The sequence below is a fragment of the Copadichromis virginalis genome, linkage group LG7, assembly GCF_057382275.1.
Source record: "Copadichromis virginalis isolate Kocher_CV1m ecotype Utaka linkage group LG7, C_Virginalis_male_GT1.1, whole genome shotgun sequence".
NCBI lineage: Eukaryota > Metazoa > Chordata > Actinopteri > Cichliformes > Cichlidae > Copadichromis > Copadichromis virginalis.
The window spans coordinates 28,592,750-28,607,581 of NC_140624.1; the positions used below are offsets into that span (position 1 = coordinate 28,592,750).

The window sequence follows — 14,832 nt, forward strand, 5'->3', positions numbered from 1 at the left end:
CGTACTCCCGCTACTGAAAAGTAATGATTCTTCAATGGTCAATAATTACAGACCAATTTTTAAACTCTGTGTCTCAGCTGAGGTTCTTGAAAGGCTGGTATATAATCAGCTTAAGAGTTACCTGGATGAAAATACTACATCTTCTTCCCAGTCTGGTTTTAGGATATTGCACAGTAATGTAACTGCTTCCTTAATTCTTATTGGCTGATGATTCTTATCAGCATCATGGCTGACCTGCATCACCCCATCATCCGGAAGTGGACTCTGAACTATCAGGAGCAGGTCGGCGAGATTGTCCAATAGCGTTCCAGCTCCTCCACACTGGACTCTCTTCTCCACACACTTCTTGGACTACATAACACTTTGCATAACACTCTCCTCTCACTTCCAATAGTTGCACTATTCGGTATTGCACTGTTTGACTCTGTGTATTGTATTTATTTATTCCTGTTTTCTACTTAAACTAAGAGTACAACACTATTGTACTTATCTTATTTCTGTATAGTTGTATATGTATATATATGTATATTCAAATTTTTTCAGATTTTTTACACTTTGCACCTTCGATCCAGGAGGACGATATTTTATCCCACTGTATGTTTGAGTGTATATTATTGGGTTGACAATAAAACTCAACTTGACTTGACTATTGTCCCATGGTTGATAGTGTCACTATGAGTACAAACCAAGCGGTGGTGCCAGCATCATGCTGTGGAAATGTTTTTCAGCAGCAGGAACTAGAAGACTAGTCAGGATGGAGGGAAAGATAAATACAGCGAGTCATCCCTGATGACAACCTGCTCCAGAGTTCTTTGCACCTTGGACTGGGGCAAAGCTTCATCTTCCAATTCAACAATGACAAAGTAAAGTAAAAGAAAATAAATGGAATCTGGTATGAAAATTGGTATTTAAAAAAGCTGTATATTTCTAAATTGACCAGTGCACTGTGATTTTTTTTAAACATATCTACCCCCACCCCCAAAAAACAAATAAAAAAGTGAACGTGACAAAATATTGGACAGTAATTCAGAGTCTAATAATAGACACAAAAGAAGTCTAATAATACAAAGTAAATAAAAGTTTGGGCAGCTGAGAAGTTGGTGGGAAGCTCAGGCCCTCGCTGTATTTTATAAATGTGTTAGCCTTTATATGTTAGCCTAAAACTCATCATCTCTCTTTATTTCTGTCTCTTAACATCAACATCACTCTGATATTACAGACACACCTTCCATTAATACCACACTGCTGCTGACTTCTGCCACTGATCAGGAATTAGGACCAACTGTGAGCATGTTTTACCTGAGCTTAAGATAAGGTGCGACAAACGTTCCCAAAACATTTCTGCTGCCTTCATTTTTTTAACCTTTCAGATGAAAATAAAAATTGAGTAAATAAATTCTGTACATTTTTATTTAATAAAGATAAATTTTTAGTTTGACTTCGCCGCCACAGCTCGGCAGGCTCTCCACTGACTGAAGGGACACCATCCAATTGCTGCCACACTCTCACACAACTCTGCCACTGCGACCACTGGAAGGTTAGAAAGAGGAATGTGCGTGCAGTCTATTTAAAAAGAAAAAAAAACTTTATTCATAATTAGATCTTTTACAAAAGCAGAGAAAATGGAGGAGGTGTCACATTTAAATCCCACAAAAAAAACAACAAAAAAAACAAGATTAATGAGACAAATTAGTAATAATAACCCTTCAACCAATCACTGGCCTCCAATCAGATGTGAGCTAGCTGATGCTAACAAAAACCTGTGAGCAATAAAGTTTGAAACATTCAAACAGAAATGTGTTCAGCTGCTGGTCGAGTCTCTGAGTGAGAGGGACAGAGAGGGAGGGGTTTGGCATTTCCCGCTCACGGGCACAAGGCATTCTGGGAGTCTGCGTGCTTGTTGTGATAAGCATCTATTTCGAGTACTCCGCAGAGAAAAATACCCAGAATTCCTAAAACTCCTCTCTTAAAATCTGTCTCTGATCTGGCCCTGCCCCCTGAGCCTGTAAGTCATCCAATTACAGGCTGCCGAGGCCTTCTCCCACTCTGATTCGTTGGCCAGGCTGCAGGTTGAAGCTGAAGTCTTTGGGGGCCTCGAAAAGCAGAACGATGGTGGAGCCCAGGTTAAACTCCCCGACCGACTCTCCCTTCTGTAAGGCCACGCCCCCTTCACCAGCAAACTTCACCGTCTGGTCAGCAATGTAGCTGTGATCATGAAAGGAGCCTTTACTGTAACGAGGTGTGTTGGTCTGAAGCTCCTGAGCAATTAAAACAGGAAGTGTTAAAACCAACCATCAATCGATCAGTCAATCAGTTAATCAATATTTCACTATACAGAGTGAACGAGATAAGAAAGACCAACAAGAACTGATCAAAACAAAACGTTCAGAAAAACCACAGGAACACAAAGTAACGTCACCTGGTCAAAGTAAATTCTGATTGAACCGACGTTCGTGGCACCGACCGCCGTTAATGAGAAGAAGCCTTGCTGCCATTGGCCGGTGAGAACCACACGCTCGTTAAGGCAAAAGAGCTCTTTGATCCAACGAGCAACGCCTGGGTTCACCGACATTAACGAGCCTAACGAGGAAGGACACACAGGCGGGTCAGGGTGGGGGCGCAAAGACCACATGGCTGCACAGGTGAACACACTCTCACCTGGAAAGTGACGCCGAAGCTCCACCCTCCAGTCTGTGGGCGAATGGAAGCAGTGGTAGTCACCTGGAGCCAGGTAAATGACAACGTGGAAAAGGTCGCTGTCGGGAGACGAGAGGAGGTCGTCCCTGAAGGAGGAGGACGACGAGGAGTCTGAGGACAAAGAGAAGCCGGGGTTAAACAGGTAAACAACAAACAAACCTCAAAGATGCCCTCAGGGATTCAACAGGTGTGACTGCAAAGTGTCAAACTGAAGTCAGGAGACGAGGAGTCACACGTACATTCAGGTGAAGTTCACAGAAAGTCGCTGTATCTTAGTTCTATCAAACCTGCTTAATATAAAACTCAGCAGGTTTTCAAACCTACAACACCTCAGGGGATTTTCACCTGCATGGTGAACAAATGTCATTTCCAAGAGAAATCATAAAAACTTTGAAGTCAGCTGGTCATTGTGGCAGGGTGTTCTTCCTTTTTTTCAGTGATGCCTGGACCTGGAGAGTTGTGTGGACGGGTGGGCCGAAGAAGTTCCCAGTTCCATTATTTTATTTATTATTATTTATTAATGATTCCTTATTTTTTCCACTAGTTTTTGAGCCTTTATAGGGTCCCACATGATCCCGCTTTTCATTTTATTAGACTTTGTGGAGGGGAAAATAAGTACTTTCATTTGCCATGTATTCCTTTCACATTTTCTATACAGGCGCTGTGGAGAGCATCCTCACACAGAACATGACATCGTGGTTCGGGAACAGCTGTGTGAAGGACCAAAAAGCTCTCCAGAGAGTGATCCGTACAGCAGAACGCTGCTGCAGGATTGCTCTCCCCCCGCTTCAGGACACCTACACCAGGAGATGCCGGACTAGAGCAGCGCAGATACTGAAGGACCCGTCCCATCCAGGCAACAAACTGTTCCAACTTCTGCAATCTGGTAAAAGGTTCCGCATCTTCCGGGCAAGGACAGAGAGACTCAAGAGGAGCTTCTATCCCCAAGCCATCCGTGCCCTAAACACACACACCCGCCCTCTCACATCATCTATAATTGACTGAGACAGGACTCTCTTCCAGACACTAAACCAAGGCACAATGTACATTTCAATTCCTTTAATTTTAAATATGTTTATATTGTCTATCCTGTAAAATAGTCAGATGTCTATTCATATTAATGTACAGAATTCACCTGCTTGCTGCTACTACTGCACATTCACCCAGTGTATATACTATATGTATATATATATAATGTTCTTCCTCTACACCCCCCCCCCAATTTTTGCACATGTCGAGGAGCGTGTCAGGCTACATTTCACTGTGTGTTATACTTGTATAACATGTGACAAATAAAGAACCTTGAACCTTGAACACATTAATATATTTTGATGCAATGTTTTATTGGGTATATTACATGACATAAAATATATCTGACGTTAGCGTTACAAAACTACACTACGTGAGTTGTACATATGGTCACCGTTACATGGAGGCGGTCTGGTCTTACCTTTGCACCGCCTCTTCTGTGGTCCGAGGAAATGTTCCAGACTGTAGGTGACCCCCTTCACCTGCTCCACCTCTGAGTTCTTTACGCGACCAAAGTGGAGGATCCTTCCATCAGCCGGAGAGGTCTGGAAGAGGCCGGAGACCCCAAACAACCAGGTTAACCCCCAAGTTTAATTGCCTAGTTTAATGTTATCTCACAGGTTAACCCCTGGTCTAGCTCCAAGTTTAACTTCGTCTCCCAGTATCTTTCACATTAGCTTCAGTTAAACTGGGCGATAGAATTGATTTTATCTTCCATCACAAAATGTATTGATCTTTAATGATTCACAGAGTTTCACTAGTTGCACATGTTGTCATGTTACAGCTCTATTCCAAAATTAATTCAATTAATTTTTCACCTAAAAATTCTATACACAATAGCCCACATTGACAAAGGCAAATGTTTGCTGAAATTATTTTTATTATTAAAAAGTAAAAAACACAAATATAACAAGTATGAAGCAGCAACAGCATTTATTTATTAATTCAATTCACTTTTATTTATACAGCGCCAAATCACAACAAAGGTCATCTAAAGGCGCTCCATATTGTAAGTTAGACGCTACAATAATATAGAGATGGCACAATACTACTTTTTTATGTCTGATACCAATACCACAAATTTGGATATCTACCGATACCGATACGAATCCGTCTATTTTATAATAAATAAAACTTTTTGTTTTTAAATGTCTTGCTGCATTTTGCATACGTTCATACCAAAATTTAAAAACAAAAAACAAAAAACACTATTACACTTGTCTGCAAAAAATACACTGCACCCAAAAATATTTCAGTTTAGCAATACTGATCTTTTTAAATCAAAGTATTTAAAGTAACATTCAAATAGTAATTTAAAATGCAATTTTATGCAGATTTCAAAAACTCTTTGTTTCTGAAAAAAAGAAGTGCAATATCAGCACAAAATTATGTTTATACTCAACAACTTCAGGTTGTAGAATGGACCCTTTAAGCTTAACAAAAAAATGCAAACACGGCCTCTCACAACACTCATCTTTTATCAAGTCAGTGTAAGCTGTTTGTCTGACATTTAACCTGAGACTGAAATTTGTGCAAATTCTACAAAAAAACTTAAAAGAAGTGTGAAAAAAAAAAAGTGTTTTTCATAGTTTTTTTCTCTCCGAACCACGAAACTGTTTAGCCATGTGTCGTCCCAAGGTAGGTATCTCTGACAGAATTAGTTTCCCCTGCATCACGCTGGGCTCTCCAAATCACAAACAAACAGTATCTCACATTCTTGATTTTTAGTTCACAAACACTTCTTATAATGACTCCTGAAACTTTGCACGTTTTAGCTCTTTATACAGTAAAGTTATAGGACAATAAAAATAATTATCAGGCAAAATGTCCTTCATTAGTTAAAATAATCCTGTCTGATACCACGTGAGAATAATAAATATATTATAACCCTCATACTAAATGGTAATCTAACAACACTCATTTTTCACTTTTTCACAAAACTAAAACATCACTACTTCCACGTCTAATTGTCTGTAATGAAGGTGGAGTAAACTAGATCCGCACTCCGTGCCCAGCGAATCCTCGCAACACAGGGGGAACAAATTTTGTCGGGGATACCTACCTTGGCACAACACCTGGTTTGGCAGCACGTAGCAAGGCTCTGAATGCTTTCAGTGTGAACTCCAGACCGCCAACAGGTCTCCCATTCTTCTTTGCAGAACCTCTCGAGCTCCATCAGGCTGGATGAGGAACATCAGCGCATAGAAATCTTCAGATTTCTCCAGAGATGTTTAATCGAGTTCAAGGCTGGTCTCTGTCTGGGCCTCTTGAGGACATTCACAGCATGGTCCTGCAGAAGCCTATCCTTTGTTATCTCAGCTGTGTGTTGAAGGTCGTTGTCCTGTTGGTGTTAGATGAAGATTTGCCCCCCCCCCCCATCTTGCCCTCTACCCTGACTAGTCTCCCAGTTACTGCTGCAAAAGTACATCTCCACAGCATGATGCTGCCACCACCTTGCTTCTCTATAGGGATGGTACTGGTCAGGTGATGAGCGATGCCTGGTTTCCTCCAGACATGACACTTCACATTCAGGCCAACGAGTTCCATCTTTGTGTCATCAGATAATTTTGGTTCCATGGTCTGAAAGTCCTTCAGGTGCCTTTTGGCAAACTCCATGCAGGCTGTCATGTGCTTTTTACTGAGGAGTGGCTTCAGTCTGCCTGCTCTAGCATACAGGCCTGATTGGTGGAGTGCTGCAGAAATGGTTGTCCTTCTGGAACGTTCTTCTCTTTCCACAGAGCAATGCTCTCGGTCACCTCTGAGGCCCTTCTACCCTGATCGCTCAGATTGGCTCGGCGCCCAGTTCTAGGAAGAGCTTGGTTGGTGTCAAACTTCTTCCAATTACAGATGATGGAGGCCTGTGTGCTCATGGAGACCTTTCCTGTACCCTTCAGTAGATCTGTCTCCATGCAATCCTACAGACAGTTCCTTAGACTTCCTGGCTTGGATTGTGCTCTGACATGTACTCACAGTACTCAGCTATGGTACCTTATAGACAGGTGTGTGCCCTTCCAAATCATGTCCACTCTACTGAATTTACCACAGGTGGACTCCAGTCAAGCTGTAGAAACATGTGACCGATGATCGGTGGAAACACGAAGCACATGAATTCAATTTTGCGTCTCGTGGAAAAGGCTGTGAATACTTATGTATATGTTACATTTTTGTTTTGTTCTTTTATTTTTAATAAATTTGCAGTAATTTTAAGCCAACTGTTTTCACTTCATCATTCTGGGGTAATATATGTAAAATGAATTTCAGAATAGGGCTGTAACATGACAACATGCGCAACAACTGAAGCTCTCTTGATACTTTCCTGAGGCACGGCAACGTTATCTCTCAGTTTAACCATGTTTATCTCCCAGTTTAGACCCTGTTTAAGCAGGAGGAGGAGCAGGTTACCAGGCAGGAGGAGGCACAGAGTGGTCGGACTGCAGGTTTAAGGCGTCGCCTGAAAAATTCTCCTAGATTTCTGTAATGATGTAAATCCTCCACTGCTGCCTCCTGGTGGACAAACAGAGGAACAAACAAACTTTATTTAATAGTAATAAAGAAAACAAAATGGCCAAATAAACAAACTGAGCATGTCCTGACCTGCATGTTCACGCCAAAGGTCCAGATATACAGGGAGTAGATGGGTTTCCGAAGCCAAGTGGGGAGCTCCACCCCATTCAGACGACCCCACGCCCGAGAGAGGAGTCGAGTAGGGAAGGAACGGTACAATGCCACCTGTAGGAGGAAACAGCAGCTACACCTTTGAATTTATTTACATGAGTGGATAAAATGACAAATGACGAGTCATTCTATAGACTGGAGTAAAAAGAGAGAAAGTAAAGGAGGAGTTTTGGGGGAGTCGTGGGTAAGAAGAGAATGGATAAATAGGGGTAGGGGACTAAAGTTTAGATGTCCAACAGTTTTTTAGGGTAATTGAATCCAATCGATGGGACAGATCAATAAGTTTGTTATCAGTGATCAATAAGGTGTTCTGTTTGTGTTTCTGCTTCTGATTGTTTCACGCTTTCATTTTCAAAATGCAGACTGGAAATGTTGCGTCACTGCATCAACTGGTCGATTGATCAGATATTGATCAGAGGAGACAGGAAAGGAGGTGAAGCAGGATGTACGAATATGGCTGCTGCCCGCCTTGCACTTCAACCAATCAGAGGCTTCTTACCCGGCAGGCCAGTGGCCGCAGAGTGCTCACAGACAGGATATAGCACAGGAAGGAGATTGGCCGGTGGCGCCATGCGGCAGGGCGACTCACGCCACCCTTGAGCGCGCTCAGACGGTGACGAAGAGCCAAACGAGGGACCTGAAGCCTGATTATAATAACGAGATTTAACGTGAACATGAATATTTTTCAAATACAAGAAAAAAAATAAACCAGAACAGCTGATGAGTCCAAGTCATGTAAACAGGCGGGTGTAGGCAGGTGAGGAGAAGGCGGGGCTTGTGCGTGGGGAGAGGCGGAGGAGGAGCAGACGCTAAAAGATAAGAACACTAAAAGAATTCTAACAGGGATGGAGACTGATGTCATGATGTCATTAACTCCCCCAAAATAAACTCTCAGCAGCTGGAGTGATGCCATTTATTTTTATATTCTTCAGCCAATAAGATTCAAGGTGCTCACCTGGATACATGAGTCTGACAGAGTGTGTGTGTGTGTGTGTGTGTGTGTGTGTGTGTGTGTGTGTGTGTGTGTGAGAAAGCGAGTGAGCGAATGTATGTGTGAGAGTTAGTGAATGAGCGAGTGTGTGAGAGAAAGTAAGCAATGAATGTGCGTGAGAGCGTTTAGGAAGGGGGGTTTCTACGGTGACTGCTTGCTTAGCAGGTCAGCTATTTTAGCTTTAGCCTAGCTTAGTGTGTTAGCCTCTTTCCATTTGATCCTGTGCTAACCTGCAAACCCAGTTAGATAACCACTGATGCTAATCCTGCTGCAACACACACACACAAATCCTCTTTAACACACACACACACACACACACACACACACACACACACACACACACACACACACACACACACACACTTCTTTCACGCCTGAGACTCTTGAGAGTCCTGTTTTCAGAGGGTCAAAAGTATTTGGACATGTCAACAACATTTAAATGTAAGAACGGTTTGACTGCTGAAGAACCCACAGACTGCTGTGTCTCCTCCTTCAGCTGGCTTCTTCTCTCTGCCTTCAGTTTTAATTACTGAAACGCTGGCCTGAGATCAGCTCTTGGACTTTTCTCTCCCATCATTCTGGTTCAGCTTCATCTTGTTTGTCTGTCTAAAGATCATTTTTCAGATGTTTTAAAGTCAGATCTTCCTGAGTGAGGTTAGTAAGCGCCGCGTTTCCCTCCATGACGGCATCTCTTGATCACAGACCTTCTCCTCACAGAGACTTCTGATGTTGTGAAGCTGTTTTTCTGAACATGCAAATAATTTTGTCATCACCTTTAGTGCCCTCTCTGCTCTCTCAGGTCTGTTGCTGAGCTCATCAGTGATTCATTCTTTTTAACAGTGATCGAGTTTATTGATTGGGACACTGATAAAAAGTTTCTGCTCTGTGACTGCTATATTTTGGTGTTTCAGATCAATGATGGCCTCTCTCACCTGCACTAACGTCTCTTTGGGCCTCATATTTTGAACATGAAAACCATAAAAATTCAGAGATCACCTCTGCTTCGCGAGTCCTGGAATAACATCAACCGTCGGATTACTTCTGACCCTGTGAAGACGGTGGCCCGAGTATTACCTGCACTTCCTGATCTGTGGATCTGATTCGTTAAATTTTAAACTTTGAGCGGCATCCTCTGTCCCTTCCTGTTGTGCTTCTAAATGAAACTGTACTCACTGTTTGTGTAAATAAAGTTTTTCTCTACTTCCTCTCCCACCTGAATCGTGCTGTCGTTCTCCTCCTCACTCCTCGCCCTCCTCCATCTTTCTCGCTCTCTCCTTTGGGAGTTCGCCTCTGCCGCCTCACCTGCCGCAGCAGGGCACTCTCACCACGCCTCCTGTCACCACGGCGACCAGAGAAAAACCTCACCATGAACGAGCGTTGGGCGAAGACGCCGTCGCAGGAGAGCGAACCGGCCGACGACACATCAGGATGACGAAGAGTTAAAGAGGTGAGAGAGAAAGAGGAGTGTCCGTGGAGAGCAGACGGAGAAATGAGAGAGAGACGGAGGAACGCATAGAGGAGGAGGAGGAGGAGGAAGAGGAGGGCATAACGCTGAACAGCTCCTCCTCTGTTTATTAATAGCATGAAGGAGGAAGAAACTGTCAATCATTAATCACTGATCATCCATTCACACTGAATCTTAAATAAAAGCTTCATTTTTTATTCTCAGGGTTAAAATCATTTTTATTTTGGAAAACACTCATGCAGATTATAAACACTCAAAAATTAAAAGTTTGTTTTGTTATATTTCTCCTCCCTGTAATTTTTCCATGTTTGAGGAATTAAAACAGAAAAATGGTTAAAATACTTTTGTTGAGGATAAAATTTAAAATTAAAGATTAAAAAATTTTATTAAAAAAGAAACAGCCATTGTTAAATTATTGATCAAATTGTGACAGTTTTTATTATTTTAAATGAGTGTTTGGAATGAAATTATTATTTAACTATTAAAACTATTATTTCAATTAATTTTTTTTGTTTTTAAATTACAAATCTGCACCAAAACAAATAAAATAACTGAAATAAATTTATATTTCAACACTTTATGAAGAGTTTATAAATAAAGCTCATCTTGTAACCGGAAGGTTACCGGTTCGATCCCCTGCTCTGTCTGTCTTGGTCTTTGTGTCCTTGGGCAAGACACTTCACCTACCACCTACCAATGGCGCGATATGGCAGCCTCGCTTCTGTCAGTCTGCCCCAGGGCAGCTGTGGCTACAACTGTAGCTGCCTCCACCAGTGTGTGAATGTGAGAGTGAATGAATAGTGGAATTGTAAAGCGCTTTGAGGGTCTAGAAAAGTGCTTTATAGATGCAATCCATTATTATTATTATTATTATTATTTTTAAATTTATTTTGTCAGTATTATTTAATTATTTTTATTCTCTGATAAAAAGTATTAAAATTATTGTGTTTTTCTTTTAAAAGCAGAAATGAAAAAAGCCTGATCATTAAACCTGCAAATAAAGACTTTTGTGCCAGTCACAGGCTAACCAATCAGAGCAAGACAACCATGAGGAGAGGGGCGGGGCCTGCCTGAGTGACCGAGCTGTGTGACATAACATCACCTTTCACCCAGATAACCAACCAACCAGCTGACCTGCTGTGATGTCACCATATGTTGAGGTTTTGTTTTTTTTAAAGGTGAATGTGGCAGCTTCCAGGTGAGGCAGGCGTGACAGGTTAGTTCAGGGGTGTCGAACTACAGGCCTCAAGGGTCGGTGTCCTGCATGTTTTAGATATCACCCTGGGTCAACACACCTGAATCAAATGATTAGTTCATTACCAGGGATTTGGAGAACTTCAAGACAGGCGGTAATTTAGCCATTTAAATCAGCTGCAATGGATCAAGGACAACTAAAACCTGCAGGACACCGACCTTTGAGGCCTGAAGTTCGACACCTGTGGGTTAGCTGATCTTAACAGGAAGTGAGGTGTCCTGTTCTATCAGCCAATGGTTAGTTAAAGCACAAACTTATAGATCAACTGTCAATAATCAATAGCTCGTCTGCCTTCTGTCATCACAGAGTAACTTTTAAAGAAACTCAGCAGAATCGCATCATCATTACATCATCACCCTGAGCCTTCAAGCACACAGGTGAGGTGTTACTGACACGTGAGATCAAAACTAGTATTTCATTATTTCAACTCGGTAACTACAGTGATGAATAGGAGGCGGAGGGCATAATGTCAGCGGTTCAGAGGGGGAGGAGTCAGTCGAACAGGTGACAGTCCAGTTTAAGCTCAGAGTGGGAGGAGGAGGAAGGGTTTATGGGCTGTTTGTGTCCTCTGATAGATTCCCTGTAATAACTGATAACTGACTGTTGTGTAACGCTGACCGCCATCACACCACGTTTCATCTCACAGCAACCTTTGACCTATCCTCAGCTGCTGACACAGCTGGCCTTCTGACTGACACATTTCAGTGTTTAATCGTTTCTGTCACGGCTCCACAAACCCCCTGCATCTCTTTCAAAATAAAAGCATGAATTCTTACTGAGCCACTGTAAGTCCTCCTGTCGTCAGTGAGAGCCCACGAGCCCATGGCACCAACGCCAGCGGCTGCAAAACACTTCCAGAGGCCTCAGAGCATCAAAACCTTCACAAGCACCGCTGATGATGTGATCACCACTATGCTGTAATCCTCCGGATATGATTTTAAACAGAGAGACAATCTAAACACAATCTCACACACACAGACACTGTAGTTACAACGTAAGGTTTTTTAAGAGCTTTAAAATGACTAGTGGCAATAAAAACTGAGAGAGAGTATAAGAATGTGTAAGAATGAGTCCATTTACAGGTTCACTCTGATTCACCGTAGGGGAAATTTGGGGCTCAGTTTTGACCTGAGGACTCTGCCATGCAGACCAGGAGAGCAGGAAATTAAACCATGAACCCACAGCGCCCCCCTCAGGCCCATGAATCTATACGTTTGTGTTTAAAATCACGTAAATAATCAAAAAACTAATTTTATCTTCTTCAGTTACTGTAAAAATAAAAGGATTCTTTCTTCTGTAAACATAATCAATGAACCGACGCTCTGACTGTAAATAAAGTTTGGAACAAACCGAAGGCCCGAGGAACTGCTTCCTGTACATTTGGTTTGTTTCCTGTTCAAGATTTTCATTTTTCTGTGAATTTAAATTTTTTTTAAAAAGTGTTTCAATCATCGAGGAGCTCAATCAATATGAGCCCAATGCTTCCTGTCGCCGCTGTCACAGAAATGTTTAAATATCTGTGGAGTTGTTGTTTAAACGTTGCGCGAGTAGGTCGTCCTTAAGTGTTTCTGAGTTTTTTCTTTGAAATGAGGCGAACAGATTTTATTGAGTCGATTTATTTGGGGAGAAACTCAAAAAATTTCAAGCGTTTTGTTTCTGATGACCAGAATCAGCATCTTCCACCTGACAGCCGAACGTCTCGATTTTACTTCGCAGAGACAATTTTTCCCATGCTGCCACCGACCAATCACAGAAATGAGAGCTACAAACACGTCGCAGGTAAACAAAAGGCACTGACGCCGCGTTCATTGTGAGTCCGACTGCACGTGCTCAGTGTTACAAGGCAAGTGAGGAGACATCAGAGAAAGTTTTCACTTTACCTGTGTGGGTGTAGCCACAGGGGGCGGGGCTCCATCCTCCCCCTGGCCCCACTTCTGGTACTGCTTGTAACCAAGGTAACCACCACCAGTCACCAATAGGAAGGGCAGGGGCCGGGGGCCTGGCAGAAGCCCACGTCCTGAAGAGACAACGAGAGCCGATTGGACTACAGAGATTACATCATCCACAAACAAACAACAGCTGAAGAGCTCTGTCTTCTCCAGTTTTGGGGTGGGGGGGGCTCACCTGTGCTGAAGCGTCTGCAGCTCTGAGAGAAAACTCTGAAAAACAGGAAGGACACTCAAACTGATCAATCAGATCACATCAGTGATCAATACATGAGACGTTCAGCGTCAGAGAGCACAGGTATCGCCCCTAGTGGACACCTGACACGTTCAGTGGCTTTAAATGAACGAGACACTTAAAATTCTGGTCTCTCTGAGTTTCAGAAAACAAAGATGCTAAATGGTTAATGACTCATTATCGAAAGCGACACTGAAAAGCTTAAAAAGAATGTATGTGTGTGAAGGTTCTCGGACATCCAGGTCATCGTAGTCCAAAAAGCTTCTTCGGCTCTTCCTTTATAAACAGGTGAGATGAAGAACAGATAAATACCTGCCGCTGCTCCATACCCTCCGAAAGGCCGCCGCCATCTTGTGTTTCCGGACGTGACGTATGACGTCGTGCGTAAGAGCACTACTGGAACGAAGCCCCGCTCCCCCTTTGTCCCACGTGAGGAAACACAAGTATTTCGGTTTATTCTTGATTAAAAAGCTTAAACGATCATAGACGATTTATTGATTTTAAGATGTAATTATTGTTCAATTACGTAACATCCTGATAGCCAAACATGCTCCCACTCTGGACCACACTACTTCACCTAAAGAGCAAACGGGTCTCCCGATCACCTGGAACAGCTGGGACAGATATGTCAGCGGGCTCTTCATCCACTACAGCTCCGCCTTCAAAACGCCCCCCTCTCCACCTGCTCGTACTCACCGACCGCCCACAGAAGGTCAAACTGAGCCCACAGCTCCACACCTGCTCACTCTAGCAGCACCACAGTGGATTCAGATTGACACTGCTGCGGTTCATCCATAGACAGGAAGTAAGCCAGAAACCTCTGAGGGGCTTTAATGTGAAGACAATCGGCGGATCAGTCACGTTAACCCTCAGCTTGCTGGTGTCTTATCGAAGTGACATGGTGTGAGTCACGTGGTGTGATGGTGTAGTTTATTATTGGTGTGAAATCAGTGAAAATCTTAACTAGCAACCAGCCAACAACATAATCAGTGTAAACAGACTGAGGATTATTGATTATCTGGTTATTATTTGGTGTGAGACCTTGAGAGTTTATGAAAACTGTCAATTTTAATTACTTTTTGTGAAAATCTGAGTAGATACAAAGAAGGAAACAGTGGTATCAAACATACGGCCTGGGTACCAGGATCGGCCAGCAGGATGTGAACTTCGTAGAGCAGGTCAGAAGCCGCGAAGACCTTCTCCCTCTCTGGCTGCGGCCCATCACATCAGTCGTCTGTCAAGCCTCAGATTGATGACACAAAGATTAATCTTCAGTCTGCGTGTTTGTGGACAGCTGCGTTCCTAGGGATCCTGCAGGGGCGCTTCAGGATTACGCTGTCTCTGAGCTGCACTCAGAGCTGCCGAGCGACTCCAATCATGACTCTTATGGACAGAAGCCTGGAGTGGAGGAGGATGGAGGTTTGATGATGTTGTGGTCTCTGAGGTAGTTTTGCTGGATTCATCAGGTGGTGTCCTGCAGCTCAGTGAAAGCCGACGTACTCCGCAGGAAAAGGGTGTTGAGCCTGTTTTAGATGGAGG

The 14,832-nt window shown here is 42.9% G+C and overlaps 1 protein-coding gene across 4 annotated transcripts; it reads right to left on the reverse strand.

Annotated features, from left to right (window-relative positions):
* Positions 1-1,564: 1,564 nt before the first annotated feature.
* pisd (phosphatidylserine decarboxylase) lies at positions 1,565-14,002 on the reverse strand. 4 transcript variants are annotated; one of them, XM_085462861.1, is made up of 10 exons: positions 13,871-14,002; positions 13,606-13,711; positions 13,237-13,271; positions 12,993-13,129; positions 7,321-7,455; positions 7,129-7,230; positions 4,148-4,271; positions 2,659-2,808; positions 2,420-2,580; positions 1,565-2,258 (listed from the first exon to the last, which is right to left on the reverse strand). In XM_085462861.1, exons 1-10 carry the CDS (start codon positions 13,935-13,937, stop codon positions 2,019-2,021), a joined length of 1,257 nt encoding a protein of 418 aa, XP_085318987.1. In that variant the 5' UTR covers positions 13,938-14,002; the 3' UTR covers positions 1,565-2,018. The 4 variants fall into 4 exon arrangements, with proteins under 4 accessions (XP_085318987.1, XP_085318988.1, XP_085318989.1 ...); XM_085462862.1 differs by lacking the exon at positions 13,871-14,002 and having other exon boundaries at positions 13,606-13,705; XM_085462863.1 differs by lacking the exons at positions 13,237-13,271; positions 13,606-13,711; positions 13,871-14,002 and adding an exon at positions 7,901-8,045 and having other exon boundaries at positions 12,993-13,088.
* Positions 14,003-14,832: the final 830 nt, after the last annotated feature.

What these genes read in the sequence shown, in the direction of transcription:
- pisd (XM_085462860.1), bottom strand. Translation starts at nt 9,976, where the DNA reads ATGCTATTAATAAACAGAGGAGGAGCTGTTCAGCGTTATGCCCTCCTC. An exon ending in TGCGGCCACTGGCCTGCCGG is followed by an intron (nt 7,456 to 7,900) that starts GTAAGAAGCCTC and finishes TTCCTCCTACAG; the next exon opens with GTGGCATTGTACCGTTCCTT. An exon ending in TCTGTGCCTCCTCCTGCCTG is followed by an intron (nt 4,272 to 7,128) that starts GTAACCTGCTCC and finishes GGCCTCTTCCAG; the next exon opens with ACCTCTCCGGCTGATGGAAG.